The sequence below is a fragment of the Phoenix dactylifera genome, chromosome 2, assembly GCF_051530095.1.
Source record: "Phoenix dactylifera cultivar Ajwa chromosome 2, Ajwa_hap1_PhDact_Kaust_v1.1, whole genome shotgun sequence".
Taxonomy (NCBI): Eukaryota; Viridiplantae; Streptophyta; class Magnoliopsida; order Arecales; family Arecaceae; genus Phoenix; species Phoenix dactylifera.
In genome coordinates this window covers 32,299,081-32,323,772 of record NC_143191.1, presented here as the reverse complement: position 1 = coordinate 32,323,772, position 24,692 = coordinate 32,299,081, and the positions used below count along the sequence as shown (strand labels likewise).

The 24,692-nt window shown below is 37.5% G+C and overlaps 1 protein-coding gene across 10 annotated transcripts in view; it reads right to left on the bottom strand.

Annotated features, from left to right (window-relative positions):
- The window catches only part of SWEETIE (HEAT repeat-containing protein), a 68,952-nt gene extending 53,155 nt beyond the window's left edge, over positions 1-15,797 (bottom strand). For 4 of the 10 annotated variants that reach the window (XR_015975327.2, XR_015975326.2, XM_008803802.5 and 1 more), the window contains exons 1-13: positions 15,517-15,797; positions 14,658-14,865; positions 11,285-11,391; positions 9,246-9,482; positions 9,048-9,137; positions 8,882-8,969; positions 7,322-7,386; positions 6,683-6,787; positions 5,336-5,425; positions 5,155-5,235; positions 3,090-3,158; positions 1,951-2,076; positions 864-967 (exon numbers count right to left, since the gene is read on the bottom strand). Coding sequence is in view for 6 of the 10 variants with exons in the window: in XM_008803802.5 (XP_008802024.2) it covers positions 864-967; positions 1,951-2,076; positions 3,090-3,158; positions 5,155-5,235; positions 5,336-5,425; positions 6,683-6,787; positions 7,322-7,386; positions 8,882-8,969; positions 9,048-9,137; positions 9,246-9,482; positions 11,285-11,391; positions 14,658-14,865; positions 15,517-15,678 (1,532 nt within the window). In the remaining 4 variants the exon portion in view is untranslated. Of the gene's footprint in view, positions 1-863; positions 968-1,950; positions 2,077-3,089; positions 3,159-3,746; positions 3,790-5,154; positions 5,236-5,328; positions 5,449-6,682; positions 6,788-7,321; positions 7,387-8,881; positions 8,970-9,047; positions 9,138-9,245; positions 9,483-11,284; positions 11,392-14,657; positions 14,866-15,516 lie in introns of those variants that run through there. The other 6 variants (XR_015975324.2, XR_015975325.2, XM_039129480.3 and 3 more) reach the window with 3 other exon arrangements.
- Positions 15,798-24,692: the final 8,895 nt, after the last annotated feature.

The following is a 24,692-nucleotide window of genomic DNA, read 5'->3' as shown; positions in this document are numbered from 1 at the left end:
GTATTGGTATTGGTACTTCAACCCTAAATTTTACCTAATACTTTCAGAATCATAGGGCTAGTGTATTGTGAATCGACAGGTTGAAACATTCAATTTATCAAGAAATGATCAGAACAAGATAAAATGACTAATTTAAAGTTTTAATCACCTGCATCTTCTAATTTTACAATCATGTTAGTCAAGCGGAAGATAAAAGCAATTAAGTAAATTAAAAAACCAATTCGTACTAAGCATATAAGTGCAGAAGCGACCCCATAGGCTTGTACTTTCGCATCTCTCTAAAATTGCAGTCATGGTAAGATCTTGGTTTATTCAATTTTCAAGAACTCCCAAGCACACGTATTAACTAGAAATGAGATAGATAATAGAAGGCTTGTTATTTAACAGTATAACATGTCTTATATGCCAATGTAAACCAATCTCAACAGATATATATCTCTATGACTAATCCCACAAAACAATTTCTAAATAAAGTGAATTAAAATAGAAAAAAATCTTTCTTTTTTCCGTATGGGTTGGCCGCGACTCGAACCCAGAACTAGTCGGATGGAGTAGATAACTTTTCTTTGTTGGAATAGAGGAAAAAGATCCTCCCCAAACCGTGCTTGCACTTTTCATTGCACACGACTTTACCTATGTATAATATATAAAACTTGGGTCCCGAGAAGAAAGAAACCACTACAGCCTAAAGCAATGAAGTTAATAACATATTCACAACCATCATCATGTTCAGTTGGTATCTCCAATACTATCCATAACCAAAACAAGGAACCTTGGTCATGAGAAACAAGAATCTAATAAACACCATTATGAAACTATATTATAAGTGAGACAGTATACATAAATCCATGATAAAAAGTAACCTTGCAGGATAACCAAGAAGTAGCTTTGGCGAGATGGAAACAAGGGCTGCTAGAACTGCAGCTTGCCCATGCAAGGAATCTAACTCGGCATTCAAATGCATTCCCTATTATCAAAAAATAGAACAGTCAGCATCATCATCAGAATTTGAGCAAGGATAAAGCATTAAATACATCAATAATGCATTAAATACATCTATAAAAAACTTCCAGTGAAGCAAACCCACAAGCCAATTTACTTGTTATAGTATAAATATACTTGTTGGTCAAGCTCATGAAAATCTACGCCGATAAATGCTTGGCCCAAAAAATAAAAAATAAATCTTACCCTGGAAACACTAAGTTATAATATAAACATATAAGTATATTGAAGAACCACACCAAACTGACTTGTTGGACACCTTCGTATATAAAAAAAAATTATATTTCTTTCAATCTTCTAACAAAAAAAAGATCAAAAAGTTGTGATACTTCATTACTTAGTGAGTTGTGATATTTCATTAGATAGTGTCCAGACATATAACTGAAAGTACTTACTAATTTTATCTGGTTCTCAGTGTAGCACAGCATGGTTGCTGGCATTGCACTATCTTTTCATAGGACACTCCATGATAATAAATCAGCAAGACATGAAATGTGTGTTAAGTGCTTTCCCTCAATGTTAGACCCTCAATATTAGAACAGTACTTTAAAAGATATTCACTCCTTAAAAGAAATAGATATATTTGAAACATGGCTGTACAAGTGCCGCCAATTAACTTATATACACATGAGAAATATAACCCATATCAGTCACGAAGGAGCCTCTAATCAGAGTTTAATTATCATTGATAGTTGCTATAATTTGAAAGTCTTTACCTTCACTCAAATTACTCATAACCTGATTTGGATAACACGAAGAAGCATAGAGTTACAAACTAATAAATTTGAGGCTAAAAATCTATAAATTATGTAACAAAAGATTCAATCAATAAAACGGAAGTATGCAGGATGCTGTACAATTAATGACTATAAGAGAATCTGAAAGAAAAGAAAATGAAGATAAGCACAGACGATGCAAATATTTAGAATTCCAGCACCGCTACCCTACCTTTTCAAATCGCGCACTTTCTCTCAAAGCATGTAATGTTGTCACACCATATGAGATTAAACCACCAACACAAGTAGGATCAACTTCTGCCAACGCACGCAATGTCAAAGCAGCTTCTATACGGACCTATGGAATCAACAAAAATAAGAAAAGAGTATAGCAACACAGCTATTAGGAACATTATTACCACTCATATGAACAAGGACAATAATGACAAAGGTGAAACTTATAACACATGGCATTGACAAAACACCCAGAAATGGTCAATTCATACGAACACCTATAATCTCCAAGAATCTAGTGAAAATGGAAGCACCCAAGAAATGATAGATAACAACAGTAATACACAAACTATTTGTAGACGGAATAGATAAGGTGAAAAATTAGATATAATAGCAAACAGCAAAAATCAGCCATCTCTGTTGCTTTCTACAGAATCGTGGACCAAGATTGGCAGAACCGGTATTGGGCACCGTACTGGTTCTCCAGTGATATGAGTTGGTATGGGCTCGCGCCATACCGTGCTAGGCCTGTACCGACAGAGAAGAGGGTGACGTAGACCGTGGGAGAGAGAGAGAGAAGGGGGAGAGAGGGAGGCAGAGAGAAGGACGCCGTCGAAGGCCGGCGGAGGCCGGTGCCTGATTCAAAACAGAAAAACCGGCCGCGGCCTAAAAAATCACGATTTTTAAGTAAAGTCAGTAAGTGATTTTTTTAGGCCGCGGCCAAACCCCTATTTCGTTTAAAATAGGAGAACCGGTCGTGGCCTCGCCTCCTGCCTAGGCGCCGGCCTCCGTCGCCTTCCACCGGCGTCCGCGACCCTCCGCCGGCCTCCCTCCCTCTTCCTCTCACTCCCCCGCTCACTCTCTCTTTTCCTCTCTTTCCTTCTTCTCCGCCTCCGGTATCGTTTCCATTGTCGGAACCGTACCGGTGAGCCTCCGGTACAGCTCGAAACAACCGGAACCGCTTGGTTCGGTATGGTTCCGCCGACCCTATCGTGGACACATTAAAGCATTTCTATGCTGAGTATGTAGTTATCAATGAAGAGAGAGTAATTAAGATTTGGATTTAACAAGTAGAGAAGATATGGATTTTGCGAACATTTTAATGAAGCCCAGACCAAAAAGCAGCAAAAACTTTACATGTAATGAAGAATGAGATAGTGCTGCAACAACTGTGTTATCAAGAACATCCTTGAATTCAACCGGAACCTGCATCATGTCAACCCCAAATTGGTTCAGTTATATATTGTCTTAACAGCAGCCTGGTAAAGATATTATAATTCTTCAAATGCACAACAATAATTACAATAACAAGTCAACAATAAAAAAGGTTTTGACCCACTGAAAAGATTGACGAAACCAAGCGTGACATAAGTTAAATCCATAATTAAAAAGGCAAAAAATGAAGTTTAGCTAGACTTTGGTTTACATATTAATGTTGAGTTGTTGACTGAGGAATGAGACCTCGCATGTGCTGGCAGTAGCAGAGTCAGAACAGGCCCATGTTGTGCCAGTGCTTGGTATGCACTAGAATGCCAACACGCCAAGCATTGGCATGTAGGCAATATCATGACAATACTACATGCTGGTAAAGCACTATCATGGTGTGCATCATGACATGGCATGCCGCAGCAAATCCATGATGTTGATAATCTCATAGTGCAAGTCGCACAGGCTGAGGACTGACAGATATACTAATGCACAGATAAAGAGACTCACATTAAGAAGGGAAAAAAATGGAAGAAGGTTTCATCATATTCTATACAATATAAATATGCCACCCAAAACTTTACATACAGGTGTATGCAGCTTCTTGAGTTACCACCAGAAGAGAGAGGTAGGTCAGTGTTATTGGATCTAGTGGTCCTTCATCCTTCAATCCTGGATTTCATATGCATTCCCTGAAAACCAATCCTTATTTCTGTTCTAGCTTTCAGTTTTCAGCTGAGTATTAAGCAGCAATTGTTCCATTACTTGAACATATGAACAATCATAATAACTAAATACATCATATTAACCTGTAACACAATATCAAGCTACAGTAGTTTATGTGAATTCTTTTTAAGTACATATTCTAGATTTTGTAACTACAGCAAGAAAGATGGATGTATTATAAGTCTAAAGAGGTAAGGCCAAGTCATGTGGTGATATCATATATGGAGGTGAGGTGTTGAAAGCAAAAAATAATGCCTTTAAGCATGCAAGTTAGCAGAAATATGCAGTGAAAAAATTTGCAAGCATTAGAAAGGGACAGATAAGATCAAGAATTTAGTTGCCAAGATGTTACTGGCGCAGTTAGCTTGGAAGGTCGCCTGCTACATATTGAAGGAAGACACAATGGGCACATAATTGAGATCGACAATGTGATCAAAGGAGATAGTGTGCCAACAGGACCTTGAAAGAATGGAATAGTTCAGATTTCAGAATAATTGCAGCTAGAATGATGACCTGTCTGCCAAATCAAACAGAGTATTATGTGTGATTGGTTTTGACCAATAAAATGTGCTTCATAGTTCTATGTTATGTTTTGTTTCAGTTCAGACATCCAGATTTATTTATTACGGTTTCTTTCTTCAGTTGATGGGTACTAATATGGAAGTCTATAAACACAACAGTTCCCAGCATTCCATTGTTCACTATATACTAATAGCGACCTCAGTAAGTAGCAGTTTTGTGCAATAGGCTAATTATGTTTGGGGCAAATCAAACAGAGTATTATGTGTGATTGGTTTTGACCAATAAAACGTGCTTCATAGTTCTATGTTATGTTTTGTTTCAGTTCAGACATCCAGATTTATTTATTATGGTTTCTTTCTTCAGTTGATGGGTACTAATATGGAAGTCTATAAACACAACAGTTCCCAGCATTCCATTGTTCCCTATATACTAATAGCGACCTCAGTAAGTAGCAGTTTTGTGCAATAGGCTAATTATGTTTGGGGCATTGTTATAGGCTCAAACTTCTAAATATTGGTTATTATCTTGAAATAAAAGATGAAGAGTGAAACTAAGCACCTGAGCATATTTCTGGCATATAAAATGCATTTAAAAGGTGATAGGTTTTGAAAATTTCATGATCTATATCCATATCATTGAATAGGCAAAAAAACAGAAAGAGAATCAAAAGGCACGGAGAAACCAATGACTGAGCAAAGAAAAACTAAAATCAGCAGCAAAGAAAAACTCGATATTCTTATGCCCTTACCTCTCCCAAAGTGGTCAAAAGATAGGAGAGAATACGCAATGCAGCAACTCTCATTGCTGGACTACAATCAGCAGATTCTAGCTGTGGATCACAAATTTGAAATAAAGAAAGAAATGAATCTCTGATTGTTTTAAAAGTAATGCGGAAAATAAAGTTCTTGATAAAAAAGCTTACAGCAAACCTTTCTTCCCAGAAAAACTAAAAAACTACGTTGTGTAGGCTCGGTCATCTGGTCAGTTACACCAACCCGAAGAACATATAGAACACATGCCTTCAAATGCAAAAGAGCAGCTTATTAATATAAGTTACATGAGGGGAGCTTATTAATATTAATTATATGACAACAAAAAATAATGTCAGCACAAAAAGGGGGGGAAATTTAGTATCTTCTTTTTCTTGAGTAGTAAAAATCAGTAGATTTGATTTCCATTATCCCTGTCCAGTAATTGATACTTATGCTAAACAATGATAATGAACTCAAAACGAAACAAACTTCAAGGAAACACAAGGACAATCAAAGAGCATCAGTCAGTATCACATACATTCCAGAAAACTCATGACTACAATGTCTCCATCCAGGTAATAATAACAAGAGCTCACCCATCCGAAAACAAATTATAGATCTGGCCAACAAGGAAGAGGGAGCAGTCTTCAAAGTGATAGATGGACCAAAATCCTTAAATGACATTGTTCCAAATTAGTTTAATGATTAGATATCTTTTTTTATGAGGATCAGTCTGTTTACAAATAAGTAGTTGTGGTTGGAACAAGTTCTTCAGCACTTGGAGGCCACAGCTCAAATTCACATTAGTAAGTTGTTCAATACATAATTAATACTGTTTTCAACATGCATATCTAACGACACATGCATGAGTATGGTACTGCTTGTGTCCAATAATTTCATAAACAAGTTTGCTTTTGAGAGGAGGTGACTCTGCACCAAATGGGCATCTCATGCAATCACCGGATAAAGTCAAAGGAAAATATTTAAGTTCCCAATGGAATTGCAATATAAATTTGCTCAAGAAAGAAAAGTTTAATGATACAATGTTAATTTTGATACTAAAATAATTTATATTAAGGCTAGAAGAATTTACATTATCATTACAGCATATGCATACAGATTTATTTTTTTTTTTACTTTTAAATTTGATAAAAAGAATGTCCCTCAAAAAAAAGATAAAAAGAAGGAATTTCAAACTTGAGAAAACAACTCATATATACACATACAAAATATAGGTAATATATATACACATGTCTGTCTGTACATATGTACGTATGTATGGCTAAAAACAATAATAACATGTCTCCAGATAAAATTACCAAACCATATATAATTGTAAATACATATATTGCTATAACCTGGTTGGCATTATTTAAGACAATTATCATGCTTGATGTCCATGAACATCTTACCACGGACATCTGAGTTTGTGCTGCTGATATTAGAACCAAGCAGTAATCAATCCATGGACCACTAAACCTGAAGTTACATGTGGATCCAAAATTAAATCAATAAAGAGAATACCAATGCTTGTGCATCCAATGAAGCATCTCCTTGAAGCATGTCCATGGAAAGCAAAGCGAAGTTCTGAAGCTCGCTATCTGGGAGATGATACTTGACACGAATGACCTGCAACATTTGATCTTAAGATGAAAAGATACTCCACAGCCAAGAAACAAATAAGAATATCTGAGAAGCTGCAATAAATAGGAGATGCTTAAAGACCACATCCAGTATCAATATGTTGGTTTGGGAGCATGTTTTTGTTTGGGACAGCTAAAGATAATAAAACCATACTCAGAAAACCAAAATGGAGAGCATTCAACTTTTTCTCGCTTCTAAGACAGATGGGTCAATTCTAAATTTGGTTTACAAGAGAATGAGGTAGAACATCCCATACCACTTACTGAGGATATAAAGAAGGCACATGAGTATACCAGAGGAAAGGGGAACATGCTTTATTACTATCAAAATAAATATATACATTCCTGAAATTGATTATGTGATGTTCAAATGAATATTTCTGTAAGAAGGTTGAGAGGGCATTAGATATGAAGTGATGAGAGCAATTTCCTTAGCTGTAAAAAAAAAGGAAAAGAGCAAATGAAAATAAATCAATAGAGGAGATCAACCTTATGAGCAAGAAATATCTAATTTTTGTACCTGTAAAAAGGATACCCATGATAATGCCAATCCAATGCGCTGTTCCTTTGCACGAACTCCACTTGCTGCAATTATATGCATGTAGACATAAGGGACAGGACCCAGAAAACACGTGAACAAACCCAAATCAGTTAACTGCTAACTTTCTGGTAAAAAATAACAAAGAAACCGGATTCTAGGATGTACACAGAGCACATTAACTTCCATCAATTGGTTAGTCCATATTTACTTTGATTGACCTTCGTGGTAATTCACTTGGTACCATTTAAACATGGCATAATTTGGAGAAAAAATAAATAACCATCTGTAAAGGTAAACAGCAATGCAATGCAGGGTCAGACCGAACTCAACAGATCAGGGATTTTGTACACATGACTATAACCATGCCTATCAAGCCTTGACACAACTATTTGGGGCTGGCTTGATGAATCCCCCAATTGCCAAATGTTCCTATACAAGGAAACTATCTTACTTGAGTTTGTATGCGTGAAAAAATTATATTCTATCCACGACAGCATGATATCATATATTTCAGCATGACACATATCAATGACCTTTAAAGTTCTGCCATGAAATGCAGTAAATTTATAATGATAGACATTAGGGAAAATATTCCTTCAAACCTATTTATGTCAGCTTCAGAATCACAATGCAATAAGCATGCCTGTCTAGGGTCAAACCTTTGATAATATGAGAATTTTCATAATCTAATTATTACTTTCATCAAAAAATTATGCCACTTCAACCTTTTTTCAAATCCTTGACTACAACTCTGAAGTATGGCCGCTCACCGCCAATGATGTATATAGCCTCTATAGAAGATGGCCACACCACAGTGACCACACAATGTCATAAACCATTTTATATTCCTCCAACGTTGTGTGGCAGGAAGCATATATTTAGGCTGTTGCACGCACTACGGAATCTTTTTAGAAATTTGTTTCAGCACCCATTTCCTAATTGCTTTCTTATTATCAGAATTTTCAAAGAGAATCCACTTTCCACACCCAAAATGCGCCCAGTAAAGTAACTAGGCTTCAATATATCAATTTTTGGCATGATCCTTGACAAATCCAAATTTATGTTATATGGACTTGATACATGTGGCAAGCACGGTCCAAGCATCAAAACCTTTCAATAACTAAGATTTTTTTCTTATAGACCCATATCTGAGTGTCATGCCAATTTCCATGTTTAAGTATTAGTAAGTGGTCCACAATATAGGTTAAGTCATATTGTCATAATCTATACCGCCCACACACCAAAAAAAAACTCATATTGGTATTGATATGGATTATATTTCGCACAACATTAGTGTCAATTATTTAATACACTGTTGTACACAGAGGTCCTGTTTGGCATACTTCAAATTCTGTGAACTGTGACTTGCCAGTTTGCACCCCGCTCCTTTGTCACAATTTTATTTCAATTTTCATGCTTCTGAAATGCTTAAACTTCCAACATAGTCTCTAAGAAGCATTAACTAGCAGATTACCTACTATTACATTTGGAAATCTTTGATGATTATATATCTTAGAATTTCAGAGCCTAGAACCTTACCTCTGATGAATGGTGATATTAAATGTTTCTGTAAACCATCATCCAATTTCTTTGCAGGAACAGGATGGTTCTTTCCTCTCTGTTTTATCTATAAAGCATAAAAACCCACATATTATTTAATTTGAAAAGTCAAAATCCCCTTACAGGATATTTGGTGCTGTAATACCTGTGCCTCAGGATTCATTGCAAGAGCAAGCAGAGCACCCAAGGCTTCAGCAAAGGCATCCCTAACAGATTGAACAGGATCTTCAAGAGCCTAAACAATGCCAACAATAACAAGGACAGTGTCTAAAGATTCAAGAACCAAAAATAATAATAAAATAAAGGGAAAAAATCGCTTTGGCAAGAGAACAGCAATGGATACCTTGACACAATGTATAATAGAATTTTCAAGTTCTGTGATTCCTAATCCAGGTCCACCTATGCTAGCAAATGTTTTTAAGCATCTTGCTGCAGCTAGTCTAACAATGAGCGACTTATCATTTACACCTACTCGCATGATGATACGGAAAGCTTCTGAATAAGCTGTAGAAGCACCACTGCCTCCAGAACCTTCCAGTGCATTTTCAAGCATTTGCATTGCATCTTGTCTCACAAAATCCTGAAGTTTTCAGTTACAAAATCAAGAAAAGTTAAGGGTACTGAACAGCCAATGATTATTAAAAGGTAAATGAATGGGGAGGAAAAGAAAAAAATGAGTTCTTCCAGAAAGAAAATTACTCAAGCAAGCAAAGAAATAATCCAATAAAAGAGGAAAAAAATCATTTTGCAGCATTCTCAATAACGCTAGAGTCCTTGCCAAGAACAGAAAAGAAGCAACATGCAGCATTAAATAACAAGGTACCAATCATATGAGCAATCCAAAATGAAGACCTGAAAGAGTAGCACCACCATGAATTGCTACAATGCACTGATTGACAACTCTAATGATTACAAACATCTACAAACAGTACTAAAATGAAAACCTATACTAAAGACATTCCTTAGGGTAATATCTTTGAAATGAAACAATAGCCAAGAAGCAACATGTGAAACAATAAATAGCAACATGGGTATCAATCATATGAGCATGCTAAAAGAAGGCCTTAAGTAATACCAGCAAGCATTTGCTACCAAGATCCGCTATACCGACCGTACCGGCATACTGGTAAGCACCGATACCGGTACGGTACTGGTACCATACCAAACCGAACTGGTACCATACCGATTCGGCTGGTTCGGGCCAAAAGCCAAAAAAAATTGAGATCGGTATGGGCTGGTCGGTACGGGTCGGTACCGGTTTGGTACAGACCAGTACCGGCCGGTACGGGTTGCGAATAGTCGGAACCGAAAAATATAGTTGTACCATACCGGTTCCGTCCGGTACCGGTACGTACCGGCCCATACCGATCCATACCGATCGATACGGCATATCATGTTTGCTATAATGAAATGATTGACAACTCTATTACTTCCTTTTATCTGTTCAAATAGTGTAAAATGAAAACCTTTACTAAACATAATATTTAAGATAATTAGACCAATACTGTTGACTTCCACCTTTTTCCATAAAAGGATTTGCCAATCAGCAAGAAGCATAACAAAGACAGTCAAATAGTTCATGGTTTCTTATTTTATAATAGAAAAATGGCCATAATTTGTCATAATTATTTTTCATTCACTTGATGAAGAAAATAGCTTTACTTTTATTTAACATGTTTTCCGTGTTTGTCAACATACCTTCTACCCCATCAAGGAAAACAATTGACATCATGTATTCCATTTTTCATTGTCTCATATGACTTTAAATAAAGATATGACTATTATAAATCAGATTTGGGACTTAGAACTTGAGAACTAAGAAATAGAACCCAAGTTGTGTGCCTGGGATTTTTATTTTGATTTATTTGCATCATATCAGGTTCATAGAATAAGATTTGTATCAGATACAGCAGTCGGAATGCCTAATTTAACCCCCAAATCACAAAGTTATAAATATATATGATGCCAGCAAAATTTCCATGCATCTCCTAAATTTCATATTCAAGGGAAATCATGAAAAGTGAAACAGGAACAGTCCACCAGATTTTTATAACAAAAGGACTGTGATATAGCATATTCCAAAGGAAAAGTTCGCAAATGAAAATAACATTTTTAATTAAAATATATACTGCATTTACCAATAAAACCAATAATAATAATAAAAGAAAATGGAAAAAAAACAATAGCATTCACAAGTTCTCAGTGCAAAAGAATTAGCATTTTACATTGACAATTTTTAAATCAAAGCTTATAAAAATGGAAATTAATTGTGGGTATGATAATGATACTCTAGGTATATGCTGCCAAAAGCAGATGAAGAGATAAAGAATGATTACTGGTGAAAGAAAGAAAAAAAGCGAGAAAAACCCCTAAAAATATTACCTCATGAAACTTCATTAGTTTTGCCGCAATGCTGGTTGTTTCTACCAAACCTGAAGTTATCCTACGCCCAAATAAGTGATACAATTCGCCCAAGCACTGTGCAGCACCTACAAGACATTACAAAGAAAACAGACAATACAGAAGTAAAATATGCATATATAAAATATTATAAAAATATAAATATTTCAGCACAATGACAACATCAAGGAACCTTATCCGATTAAAACATAATAAGATCAATTCTAAAAGAAGGCACTGCAAAGGAATGCAGAAGGGCATCAGAACGTTGTCATGTTATTTACATTCCAAATATATTTTTAGACTATTCTAATTTCAAAGAAGGGAGAGTACAAAATAAATAGCCATAATAATGGTCATGGTAGCATATGTGAAAGATTCTGAAGTAAATAAATAGTAAGGCAACTGCAGAGCACTAGGATAAGTTTTATCAATCCCAACTTTCGGCCCTAAGGTTGTTGCGGATTGATGTATTTTAATGTAAATTTCAAATTTCATCCAATACAATCCAAAATATGCAATGTTGAAATATGTGAATAGATAGGGCTATCAAGTTCCACATAAATGGGGCACCCATGAAAGCTTGATACATTTTTCTGCCCAGTCTTAGCAAAAAGAAGTGAAAGGAACTAGATGATAACGTGAAAAGGTTCCAATCAAAATTTTAAAAAAACAAATTAAATCAGAAAACAAAAATAATTTTTTTTTTTAGTTTTCTTGACACCTTATGACTAGTAGCAGATCACTCTATGGTCATTCACGAACATTTTGAAGGGCGATGATTTAAAATAGTGGTCCATATTGTATCCTCCCGTGCCATATTGTCACGAAATTAGTATAATGCCTAGGTGTATCATGTGCTACATCACAAATTAATGGATTGTTTGGTTATGCAATGGCAAGGCCCATAACCATACATACAAGCTAGTTAAAAACAGCAGCTAAAACCTCACAAAATCATGTTACTCATCCAGCCATGTATGTCAGGTTCCACTTCTTGCTGAATTTCTCCCAGAACACACACAATTTCACTTCTTTTTGAGTCTCCCAAAACCAATAATGGGTCAGGAAATAAACATTATTTAAGATAAAGTAGTTGCACAGGAAGGACAAGTCACGTTGCATGAGGTTTTTAGTAACCATAAAAAATCCACCTGGCCCCTATTTGGATGCCCAATATCTAACTGAGCAATAGATATTTTGAGCTTCAAGTAACCATTCCTTGTTCAGTTATCTATATCCCTTGTTTGATTGACGTTGGGGTAAGTTGTGGAAAAAGAGAAAATGTAGAAAGGGAGAAGAAAGAGCTCCAATAGTTAGACATATTTCACCTCCCCCCATAAAATGTACTTAACCGGGTTTGGTGACTTTTTGGGGTGTTGACTAGATAAACTTCAAATGTCACTTTTTGCTTGTGTTTGGCTAGCTCATGACCAGCATCCAAACAGGGTCTTTATGTCGATAGGGCAGTTATATGGAGAAAGAATCAATATAAATGGCTAGTCCCTCTTAGCGCATCTCATCTTGCCGTTCTTCAACCATATGCCCAGGTAAAATATCTATTATAAGGGGCAACCAACATATCCTTATATATTATTATGAGCAAGGTTCGTCATCTCGGTACCAAACCTTGTATCGGTACCACACTAGCATTATATTGGTACAATACAGTACGGTATGGGGTCTTTTCGGCGTACTGAGTGTCAGTACGCCCCGCACCACCCAGTTCAGACCAGTACAGCAAACTATGATTATGAGAGACCAAACTGGAGTAGACGTAGGTTGTGCACTTTCCTAGTCAGAACTCATAGAACAAAGAATTAAATACTACATAGGTATTTTGATTCACATGTGTATTTCTACTTAGCAAGGATATTTTTCTAAATTTCTTCTAAATGCTTTCTTTATATGATCATTGAAGCACTTCTAATAATATAACTTTGTAAGTAATGGCATGCAAAAGTAACAACAATTACCATACCATGTCATCATCCATCAATGATGACGCAGCCCAATTGGGCCTGGTAGTTTATGCCAACCAACTACAAATTAATTTCGCTGGGTACATGGTCTATTATAGTGACTATCTAAAATTCTTTATCTGTTCATTCACGATATTTTTAGAAAATTATTGAAATGCTACTCATGGGCATTCTTAAATAGAAAGTGCATCCAAGAGTCTTGGTTGCTTCAATGGAAGTCATTTGGGTTGTCTTTGCTGTTATGGAGATAATTCCATCCATATTATTAGGTTAAAGGTATGGATGCATATGGTGCAATATTTAAAGCTTCAAGTAGCTCACAAAATCTATTAGTTATAATAATAAAAGATATCATAACTGTATTTGATACTCTGAAGATTCCAATTGTGAAATTATTTATGGTTAGCTAAAGAGCAATAACAATTGTTTAAAAAAAATGTAAAACTCATAGCGCACAAGTAGCACAATTGTAAAAGTGAAATGGTGACAAACACGAATTATAAAGTATATGAACATTTATCCTTATATTATATGTTTTGAAAAAAGATGGTAACAATTTGCCCTAAAAATAGCTTGAAAGCTCATCATTATTGATTATATGGTTGAATGACGCCTACTTAAAGTTGGTTTTATCAAAAGAAAATCTAGATTCAATAATAAGAAAGTGAGTGGATGCAATCGTGCTGAAAGATGGATGAGATAAGCAGCATTTGGAAGAGAGGAGTTCCATAGCTATTAATAGAGTTGATTATAATTTTCATGACACTGGTTATGTATAGATGTCAAAGTTTTGCTTAACTATCCACTTGAGACTATTGTCTTAACAAGCAAATGAGCAGATAAAAGTTCAACATCTTGAATGCAAAGCAACCATGGATCTAAAAGTTCTCAATGTGCGTTGCACATGCCCTATGATGATCAGAAAAAACTCACTACCTGTCAGCTGCTCTAGATTTCAACACTACTTCAGTTTGACCACAAGAAAATGGCATTCACCATAATGCTGTAGTATAGCTCCATCTCCTTCCAATGGGCATGGACAAGTGTAAGGGTGGAGACATAGCAGAGGTTTTATGTTCACAAATTATGAAAACTCCCTCTTCACTCATGCTCATACCTACACTACTAAGGGCAATTTTCAAGTTCATTTTTATCTGTATAATACTAATCCTATCAAACAAATGCATCGCTTTAATGATTCTTACCATCGACTAATGGAAAAAATAAAAAGAAGATAAAAGTATAAATTAATGCTATGAACTACAAATCAAGAAGATAAAAGTATAAATTAATGCTATGATTCTAAAGTTTCTGACACAATAACCATTTTTGGCAACCCAAGACTCAATCAACTAAGGTTTTGGCATTGTAACCTGCACATGAGAGGGGTTCACTTCTTTTGCCATCAGCAAGCCATCCTTGGAGACTGCTAGCTCTCGAATATATGGAAATACCATCCCCCCTAGCAATAACTCTCCCCATTGCAGATGATGCCAATCGCCGGACAGGTCGACGAGCCCCAAAAATAAGTAAAGAGAAAAGAGCATCCTCACACTTCCTTTGCCACTGTTGTATAGATTCCTGCAACAAAAGTAAAAAATCATATGGGTGAAGGCAAGCTGCAATTTCACATCAGCAACCTACAAGGCAACATGGTCATAACAGCAATTCAATTAAGATGCGCGCAGGGGGGGGCGCAAAGGAGCCTTCCACCCTACACATCCCAATTCTTGCATTGCAAACTTCAACCCTAGACAAATCCACTAGCCAATTTTGTGAAATTGAACGGTATAGACTACAGCGTATCTGAGATCTTTGTCAACCAGAGCAGTGGCGTGGATCTGAAAAGATCAAGAATTGCCATCTTCGTGTTCACAGACCAAGAATGAAAGAGACCCTAGAGGAACCCCAGAATTCCGATATTATTCAAGAAAAAACCGCAAGAACTGTACCTTCCACCTGAAATCCAGGATTCAAGGATTTACGCCATCTTCCGCATCAAGAACTGCCAAACTGGCGTGCAAAAACCACCAAATTGCTATTTCTAAACCTAATCTCTACACCGATGAAAGAAATCTTGGAAACCTATGACGCAGCAAGCGAGGACACGAAAACCTAGGATCTGAAATAAATGCTCGGAGAATCTATGCCATCTTGCACAATTTTTAGGGTAACAAAAGATCAAGAAGAGATCAAGAACGAACTAGAAGGACCAAATGGGAAAGAACTGACCTTAGGCTCGTCTTCTATGGCAGTGATTAGCTCGGATAGGAGATCGAAGCAGAGGAGCACATCAGGGGGTTGCTGAGGGGCGGAGGCGACGATGGACTCGAGCTGGGCGACGAGAACGCCGAATCTAGAGAGAGGAATGGCGTCAATCTCACGCCTAGCCATGGGAGGGGAGTGTCGCCGGAAAGCGAAGCCAAGGCGGTTCCCCGGTTCTTTGAGGAAGGATTGGATCTTGAACCGATCGGAAATCGGAGGTTGTCCCTCTAATATACTGACGCAGTGATTCAGTGACGTTATTTGCGGACGCGCTTGAAACGTTATGAGGCGATGGCACGACACGTGCATAGAAATTTGTTTACGCGTACATATGATCTGCCGTTCGTTAACTTAAGTTGACGCTTATAATAAATCAGGTCCGTTATTTTACTCTATCATGCATACGGACGTCCCTTTGGTCACCAGACGACCAGAGGGGTATATATTTCGGACTTCGGAGCGGTATGCTGCAGCCATTGGCGTCATACACCCAAAAAAAAAAGGATGCTAGTGCTGCTACTGAAGAGCTTCTTGTTTTGTGCCACAAAAAAAAAAGAAAAGAGTTTCTTGTTCCTACGTATACGGATATTATTTATTGTCCAAAATTAACTAGACATTGAGATGCTGATTTTTTTAAAAACTTAACCAATGAAATTTAATCAATCAATAAAACATAAGGTTTCAAAGAAAAATTATATATTTCTATGGTATACATTTCTTGTTCCAATATGAACAGTATATTTATAGCACATTTAAGTTATTTTTAGTGAAACTAGTAAACAAAGTATGTGAAGATAGAGCATACAAAATTTTCTTTTGAACTCGTTTATATTGTAATAAATCTTGGTGAGAGAAGTATTTGTTATCATTAACCACCTATAACTTATGACAAATGAAAAATGCAAAATGCTAGCATTAGGCTATAATTCTTCTAGTATTTTTTTTGTATAAAGAATTATTCCATTCTATAATAGATGCATGATGAATTGATAATCATCTTTTCTGACATATATATAGCACGCAAGTGTGTGTGAAAATTTTTGCATTAGACACTAATCCCCAGGAACATTACTTGCCGAAAAGAAATCTTATTTGCACAACTATTATATCTTGCACCTTTCAGGAAGAGAAAAAAAAAAGTTCCATCCTAAATATTCCCATCACCCCTTATGTTTAGAGTGTAATAAACTATTGCCTCCAATTTTCAACCTCTTCAAATCCCTGTCACTTCTCTCTCTTTCGCACTCTCAAATTCGAAGCTTTTGTATATCATCTCCTCCCCCCCCCCCCCAACCCTAGTGTGCATCGACAGTTGGTGGCACTGACTATAGCCGGTCATTCGACGAGCATACGTAAACCTCCAGAATACAATGTCCATGGAAGACCAGAGAAGCAAAAATTTACTTTAGCAAAAAAAAAAGCAAAAATTTACGAATAGGACCAGAAGAGAAGGTCTTTGAATGGAGTTAACCCCATTATGGAGGAAGGAGAAAGGCATGGCATTCCACAGAACACAAGGTTTTCTCATTTTCCTCGCTTCTTCTCTTTCGCTATTTTTGGGCCCCATTCGAAACCCATATCAAGTACCATCTCCTCTTCTCCTTTCTCGATTCTGTTGGCTTTCTCTTGTCCAGTTTCTAGTCAAAGGAGGCGTTTTGCGTCTTCTTGGAGCTGGCGATGAACTGTGATCAGAACTCAGAAGAGCACGATTTTATTAGCAAGATGCGATTTTGATCTAATTTTTGAGATGGAACATTATAGACGGAGGAAAACAATAAGTTTTGGTTCCATTAAGAAGGTATATCGTCGAGGAGGATCGGCAGCGAGGCTTTTGGTGGAGAAGAACTCTTTTTTGCCTTGGTGGCTATTGAACACCAGTTAGTCATGAAGTCCACTATGTTAATTCACTGTTTCAGGTGTTTAGTTTAACACTCTGTTCCAGCTACAGTAGATGCATCTGATACGCCACTGATACATCATTATAGTTGCTGACGTGGACTGCTACAAGGAGCTGGAGTCGAGCTGGAGCTGATGTGGACAAAGAGGAAGCCAACTAACAACTGAATTCTGTTAGTTGGTTAGGATAACTGAATTAGTTGATAGGTTTTTTCATCATCTATGTACAGTAGCCGAGCTCTGTTTATAAATAGTGATCCAATGCATGTAATGTATAGTATTTTTTCAGTAGAAATGAAAGAAGAGTTTTTCCACTCATTATCTTCCTTCTTCTGTTCAGAAGTATTTCCTCTTGATATACCTTCTTTCTCCTTCCATCTTGCCTATTCAGAAGTCAATTCTTGTTATGGTATCAGAGCAAGTTTCAATGGCTAACGCTGCAGCCGACTCCTTTCACTCATCTTCTCCTCCAAGCATGTCTGATGATCAATCAAGCCCGTATTTCTTGCACCATGGAGACAATCCAGGTACCATTTTGGTTTCACAAACACTCAATGGGAATAATTACTCAAGCTGGTGCAGATCAATGAAGATGGCTTTAAGTGCAAAAAATAAAATAGCATTTGTTGATGGATCAATTCCCAGACCAGACCCATCCAATCCATTACTCTCGGTATGGATTCGATGTAATGACATAGTTACTTCATGGATCCTCAACTCAATTTCAAAGGAGCTAGCTGATAGTGTTTTATACATCAATTCAGCTAGAGAAATCTAGAGTGATCTACAGGAAAGGTTCTCACAAAGCAATGGACCCATAATCTTTCAAATTCAAAAGTCCATTGCTTCTTTATCCCAAGATCAATCCAGTGTTAGCGCATATTTCACCAAACTAAAAGGTCTTTGCGAAGAGTTATGGAATTATAGACCAAATCCCATCTGTTCTTGTGGAGCAATGAAACAGTTAATAGAGTATCAAAACCAAGAATGTACGATGCAATTCCTAATGGGATTAAATGATAGTTACTCACACATTCGGGTCAGATTCTCTTGATAGACTCTCTTCCCTCCATTAATAAGGTATTCTCACTTGTACTACAAGAAGAGAAACAAAGAGAGATCACATCTCATGTTAATCCAAGCATGAATACAGCAGCATTCTTGAGTAAAACAAATTATGACAATGCTCCATCAATTTCTGCAAAATCTGGAGCTGGTACAGATCAATTTCAAAGAAGGGAACGACCTGTATGCAGTCACTGTGGGGTGACTAGATACACAAAAGAAAGATGCTACAAGTTACATGGATATCCTCGTGGGTATAAATTAAAGAACAGAGGATCTCAAATCACTGTGAATCAAGCATCATCTCAGAATGGGTCAAAGCAATTCACTGATGCTCCGCAGCTTCCTTTCACAGTGAAACAATGTTAGCAATTACTGGCACTGATCAGCCCTTCATCTTCACCAAACGCTGGTCACAGTAACAGTTCCACAAATCTTCAAAATCCTGGATTTGCTTCAGCTGTCTCATCATCTAATGCCTCTACCTCTAAAGTAGAAGCTTCAAGGCTCAACATGGCAGGTACATCTCATTTTTTAGCTTCAGCTTCCATTACACACACTGAACAGTGGATAATCAATACTGGTGCGACAGATCACATGGTACATTCAACTTCTATGCTAACAGCAATTACCTCTGTAGTTTCCACATTTGTTAAGCTTCCAAATGGAGTCTCTGTTCCGTAACACATACAGGAATTGTGAAGATTTCAAAGAATATCACTCTCACCAATGTTTTGGTGGTTCCTTCATTTTCTTTCAACTTGATTTCATCCAGCTCCTTACTTAAATAGATGCCATGCTGTTTAATCCTCTTATTTGATTACCTGTTCATTCAGGACCTACGCACCTGGACAACGATTGGTTTGACTAAGGAGAAGGGTGGCTTGTACTACATAGTTCAAGATCAAGAGTCAAACAAAAGTAAAGCTTGTAAACCATCTGTTCATGCAGTTTCTGCCCAATTGTAAAGCTTGTAAACCATCCGTCTTCATCTAGGATGCAACTTTTGCATGATTCCATCCCTGACATAGCAAACTTCAAATTACAACATTGTATGGTTTGTCCATTGGCTAAGCAACATAGGCTATCCTTTCCTATTTCATTGAATAAAACCAGGTCCTCTTTCGAACTCATTCATTGTGACGTGTGGGGGCCTTTTGCAATTCCATCATATGACGGCTCTTGTTACTTCTTGACCATAGTTGACGATTTTAGTAGGTCGACTTGGGTCTTCTTAATGAACTCAAAATCACAAACACGGTCACTCATACAATCATTTTTTAACCTTGTAGAGAATCAATTTGGTACCAATATTAAAGCTGTACGTACTGATAGTGGTACTGAATTTAATCTTCAAGATTTTTTTGCTACAAAAGGAGTTATACACCAACACTCATGTGTTGAAACTCCCCAACAAAATGGCACAGTAGAGCGAAAGCACCAGGACCTTCTGAATGTTGCAAGGGCGTTAAAATTTCAATCGAATGTCCCTCTTAAATTCTGGGGAGATTGTGTTCTAACAGCCACTTACCTTATTAATAGAATGCCATCTCCTTTGTTGTCAAACAAGTGTCCTTATGAAGTCCTGTTTTCATCAAAGCCTACATATGATCATCTCAAAGCTTTTGGGTGCTTATGTTATGTCTCTACCCTCACACGACATCGAAGTAAATTCGATTCCCGTGCTGAACCTGTTGTTTTTCTTGGCTATCCTTACGGAATGAAAAGTTATAAGGTATACAATTTGCAGTCCAAGTCCATTTCTATCTCTCGGAATGTTGTCTTCCATGAAAATATTTTTCCATTTAAGCAGCTTCCTTCCTTAACTTCCGAATACACAGATTCTCATTGTGTAATTCCGAATGCTGTTCCTGATGTGTATTCCTCTTCGGATTCCCATTTACACACTCCTACTTCATCCATCCCATCTAATTCTCCTCTTCAATATCTTTCAGAGCCTTCTCTGCATTCAATAGAACCTCACTTAAATTTACAACCCATTTCTGAGCCTAATGTTCAGCCTGTTAGAAGGTCAACTAGGAACAGAAAACGCCCTCTTTATCTTGAACAATATCATTGTCAATTAGCCACCAATTCCTCTGCTCCACAATCAAAATCCATGGTGACTGGTACTGAGTGTGACATCGCCCATTTCCTTGACTACGGTAAGCTCTCATCATCTCATAAATCCTTCACTTTCGCTGTTAGCAATGAGGTTGAACCCACCTCATACAAACATGCTGTTCAGTGTCCTGAATGGAGGGAAACAATGGCAAAAGAGATAGATGTTCTTGAAGAAAACAATACCTGGACTATTACGAATCTCCCACCCGGCAAGAAAGCCATTGATTGCAAATGGTGCTACAAAATAAAATTCAATTCGGATGGCACTGTGGAATGTAAGAAAGCCCGTTTAGTCGCTAAGGGATACACTCAACAAGAAGGCTTTGATTATTTTGAAACATTTTTACCAGTGGCAAAGTTAGCATCTATCAGAATTTTGCTTGCAGTTGCAGCTGTAAACAAATGGCACCTCCATCAGCTTGATGCGAACAATGCTTTTCTTCACGGTGATCTAAATGAAGAAATCTATTTGAAGGTCCCTCCCAGTTTTGCTGGTAAGGGGGAGTCCAAGGTCTGCAGACTAAATAAGTCCCTCTATGGTTTGAAGCAGGCTTCTAGGCAATGATTTTTTAAACTCTCTCAATTTCTGTTAGACACTGGATTCATACAGTCTAAGGTAGATTATTCCCTCTTTACAAAGCAATCTGATTCATCATTCATAGCTCTCTTGGTATACGTTGACGATATCATATTGGCTAGTGATGATCTTGCTGCAATTGAAGATCTGAAGACTGTTATAGATCAACGATTCAAAATTAAAGACTTAGGAAGGCTCAAGTATTTTTTAGGAATTGAGGTCGCAAGATCAAATGAAGGTATTTCCTTATGTCAACAGAAATTCACACTGGATATACTTTCAGAAACTAGTTTTCTTGGTGCCAAACCAGCCAAAACTCCCATCGAACAAAATTTAAAGCTGGTTAGAGATGCAAACTCCCCCCTTGCTGATCCTAGTGTCTACAGACGCCTCATTGGAAAGCTTTTGTATCTCACCATCACAAGGCCTGATCTATCTTATTGTTTGCAAGTTCTTAGCCAGTTCATGGACAAACCACATCAGTCCCATCTTGATGCTGCTCATCGGGTGCTGAGGTACCTCAAAGCCTCTCCTGGCCAAAGTCTATTTTTTCCATCATCCTCTCAACTGAATATCAATGCTTATTCAGATTCTGATTGGGCTGGTTGCCCAGAAACAAGACGGTCTCTCACAGGATATTGTGTGTTTCTTGGTGACTCATTAATCTCCGGAAATCTAAGAAACAATTCACTGTCTCAAGGTCTTCAGCAGAGGCAGAATATCGGGCAATGGCTGCTACATGTTGTGAGGTAACTTGGGTTAAATACATCTTGGCTGATCTCCAAGTTCCACAGCATCAACCAGCTCTATTGTTTTGTGATAATCAAGCAGCTTTGGCTATAGCTGCTAACCCTGTATTTCATGAAAGGACGAAGCACATCGAACTGGACTGTCACCTGATTCGAGAGAAGATTCAATCCGGACTCATTCGCACTCTGCATGTCCGTTCCTAGTTTCAGTTGGCAGACATTCTCACCAAACCTCTCAGCTCCACTTAGTTTCTTTTCCTTCTATCCAAGATGAGCATTCATAACATTTACTGCTCCTCTTGAGGGGGAGTATTGAACACCAGTTAGTCATGAAGTGCACATTGTTAATTCACTGCTTCAGGTGTTCAGTTTAACACTCTGTTCCAGCTACAGTAGATGCATCTGATACGCCACTGATACATCATCATAGTTGCTGACGTGGACTGCTACAAGGAGCTGGAGTCGAGCTGGAGTCGAGCTGGAGCTGATGTGGACAAAGAGGAAGCCAACTAACAACTGAATTCTGTTAGTTGGTTAGGATAACTAAATTAGTTGATAGGTTTTTTCATCATCTGTGTACAGTAGCCGAGCTCTATTTATAAATAGTGATCCAATGCATGTAATGTATAGTATTTTTTCAGTAGAAATGAAAGAAGAGTTCTTCCACTCATTATCTTCCCTCTTTTGTTCAGAAGTATTTCCTCTTGATATACCTTCTTTCTCCTTCCATCTTGCCTATTCAGAAGTCAATTCTTGTTAGTGGCGGACACAAAGGAGAGACCCTTTGAATAGCTTCAAAAGTTACAATGGCGGTTGGAATATCAGCAATCGACATAATCGGGCTGTGAGAGCTCTTCTGCAATTGAAATCTTGGTTTCTTGTTGTTTTAGTCGATTTTTAAGGGTTTCTTTTGATTAATTTTTCGCGATATTTTTTATATTTTATGGAATGTATCTAGCATTGGATGCATTGTTTTGTACACGGGACAACGGAAATTTCATGGTAGCATTTCGACTGTTGAATTTTGTTTCGAGCCAGTCAAATATCATGGTGGCTAATCTTCGGAAGTTCTCAGATAATTTGGTAGCTGATAAGATGATGGGTGCTCCAGACCCCGACGAGCCTGGAAGCCGAACCCGTCTCTGAACCATATCCCACGCATGGCAGCCACCGCGTCGGAACCGTGGGGAGCGGAGGGCAGTTCGGTCGCATGGAAAGGAAGAGGGTCGCGATGGGAGCGGGAGGAAGAATAGTTCAGTTGCCGCGATGATGGAGGAAGCGGGAGATGCTCAAAACAGGGAGCGAAAGCCATGTACATAGACTTGGCACGAAGCCGTGGACGTGGGAAGCGGTTCAACGCCATGCACGCAGGTTGGTCTCTCGTGGGGAGGGAGGAGGAAGTACTTAATGGAGTGAACTGTCTTGGAATTGGGGACGTGAAGTAGAGCATTTGTCTTACACGGATTTTCTCTCACCCAAAGAGAGTTATTTTATTTGAATGTACGGTGGTTCGCTTTCACCGTTGTAGTCTACCAATTCTTTCTCTTCTACCGTGCGACTCCATCTCTAATTAGGACCTATCATAAGAAGGTATGATTTCTCTTCCTTCTACCATCCAAGGTAAGATTGGTGGACCCATGACAGTGCTTAACACATCCATGATGACCTTTCTTCTCGCACATCAGACAATTCCAGGAAGATTCAAGTTGGACTCTGTATATGAACAACAGACTCTTCACTTGTTCATATATCTTCTCATTTCCTAAAGTGTGTTCATATTCTATTTGGATTTCCGGTGAAGATGAGAGAATATTTCCTTATAAAGCATGTGTGCATATCCTATGACCAAGCTTGTTTGCTGTTAATTTCTGCAGATGATTGCTTTTAATTACAATTTTTCTACTAGGCAGCGTTTGGTCAGTCTACTAATTTGATGATATTGCTTTGGGATATTTATTACAATGGTCTCCATATATACTTGGAATGCAATTCGTTGTCTATTTGTAAGTGAGATGATTTCCCATTAGCCACTTGCTATTCAATGATTGTGTATTTTTTGCGCTTTCGTATTTTATATTATAGAATTGGTTATTTACTTCATCATGTTTGCAGCTTGGTGCTCATTGGATAGATTCCAGTTGCTGGAACCTTTATCCTGTGTGGTGTATTCCTTCTCTTGCATAAGTCCCACCACTGTTCCATTATGCTTGATTTCTGCTCCATAATTCAGGTGGATATAATGGTTTTCTAGCTTTCAAATCATATATTCAATATTTTTTCATAAAATTTACACGTCTCTAAGCTAGTTAGATTACTGTCAACAAAATTGGGAACATCATAGCATCATCCACCAATGAGAGCTTGAATTTATCTCTTAATTGTAGTTATTGCAATATTTATATATCAAGTTATGCATTAAGCTCTGGTCAAATACTGGATCTTGAAAGCCAATTTTTAGAATGCTGATTTTTCTTTACTAGCCTTTAAGTCCAAAAGATGCATTGCAGGAGTTCAGAACTACAGAGTGGAAACAACGGGCTTCTTACCATCAGCTATGAGCTTCACACCATGTGCTAGTTTCTGAATCTTTGTTTTATGCATTGCATTATATGTCCCAAATCATGTTGTAACCACGCCACCATTAAACATAACCATACAAAAATACACCCGTTGGTGATCCCTCAGCCCAGCAATTTAGTATTCATTTTGCACTAACCAGCTATATCATGCAT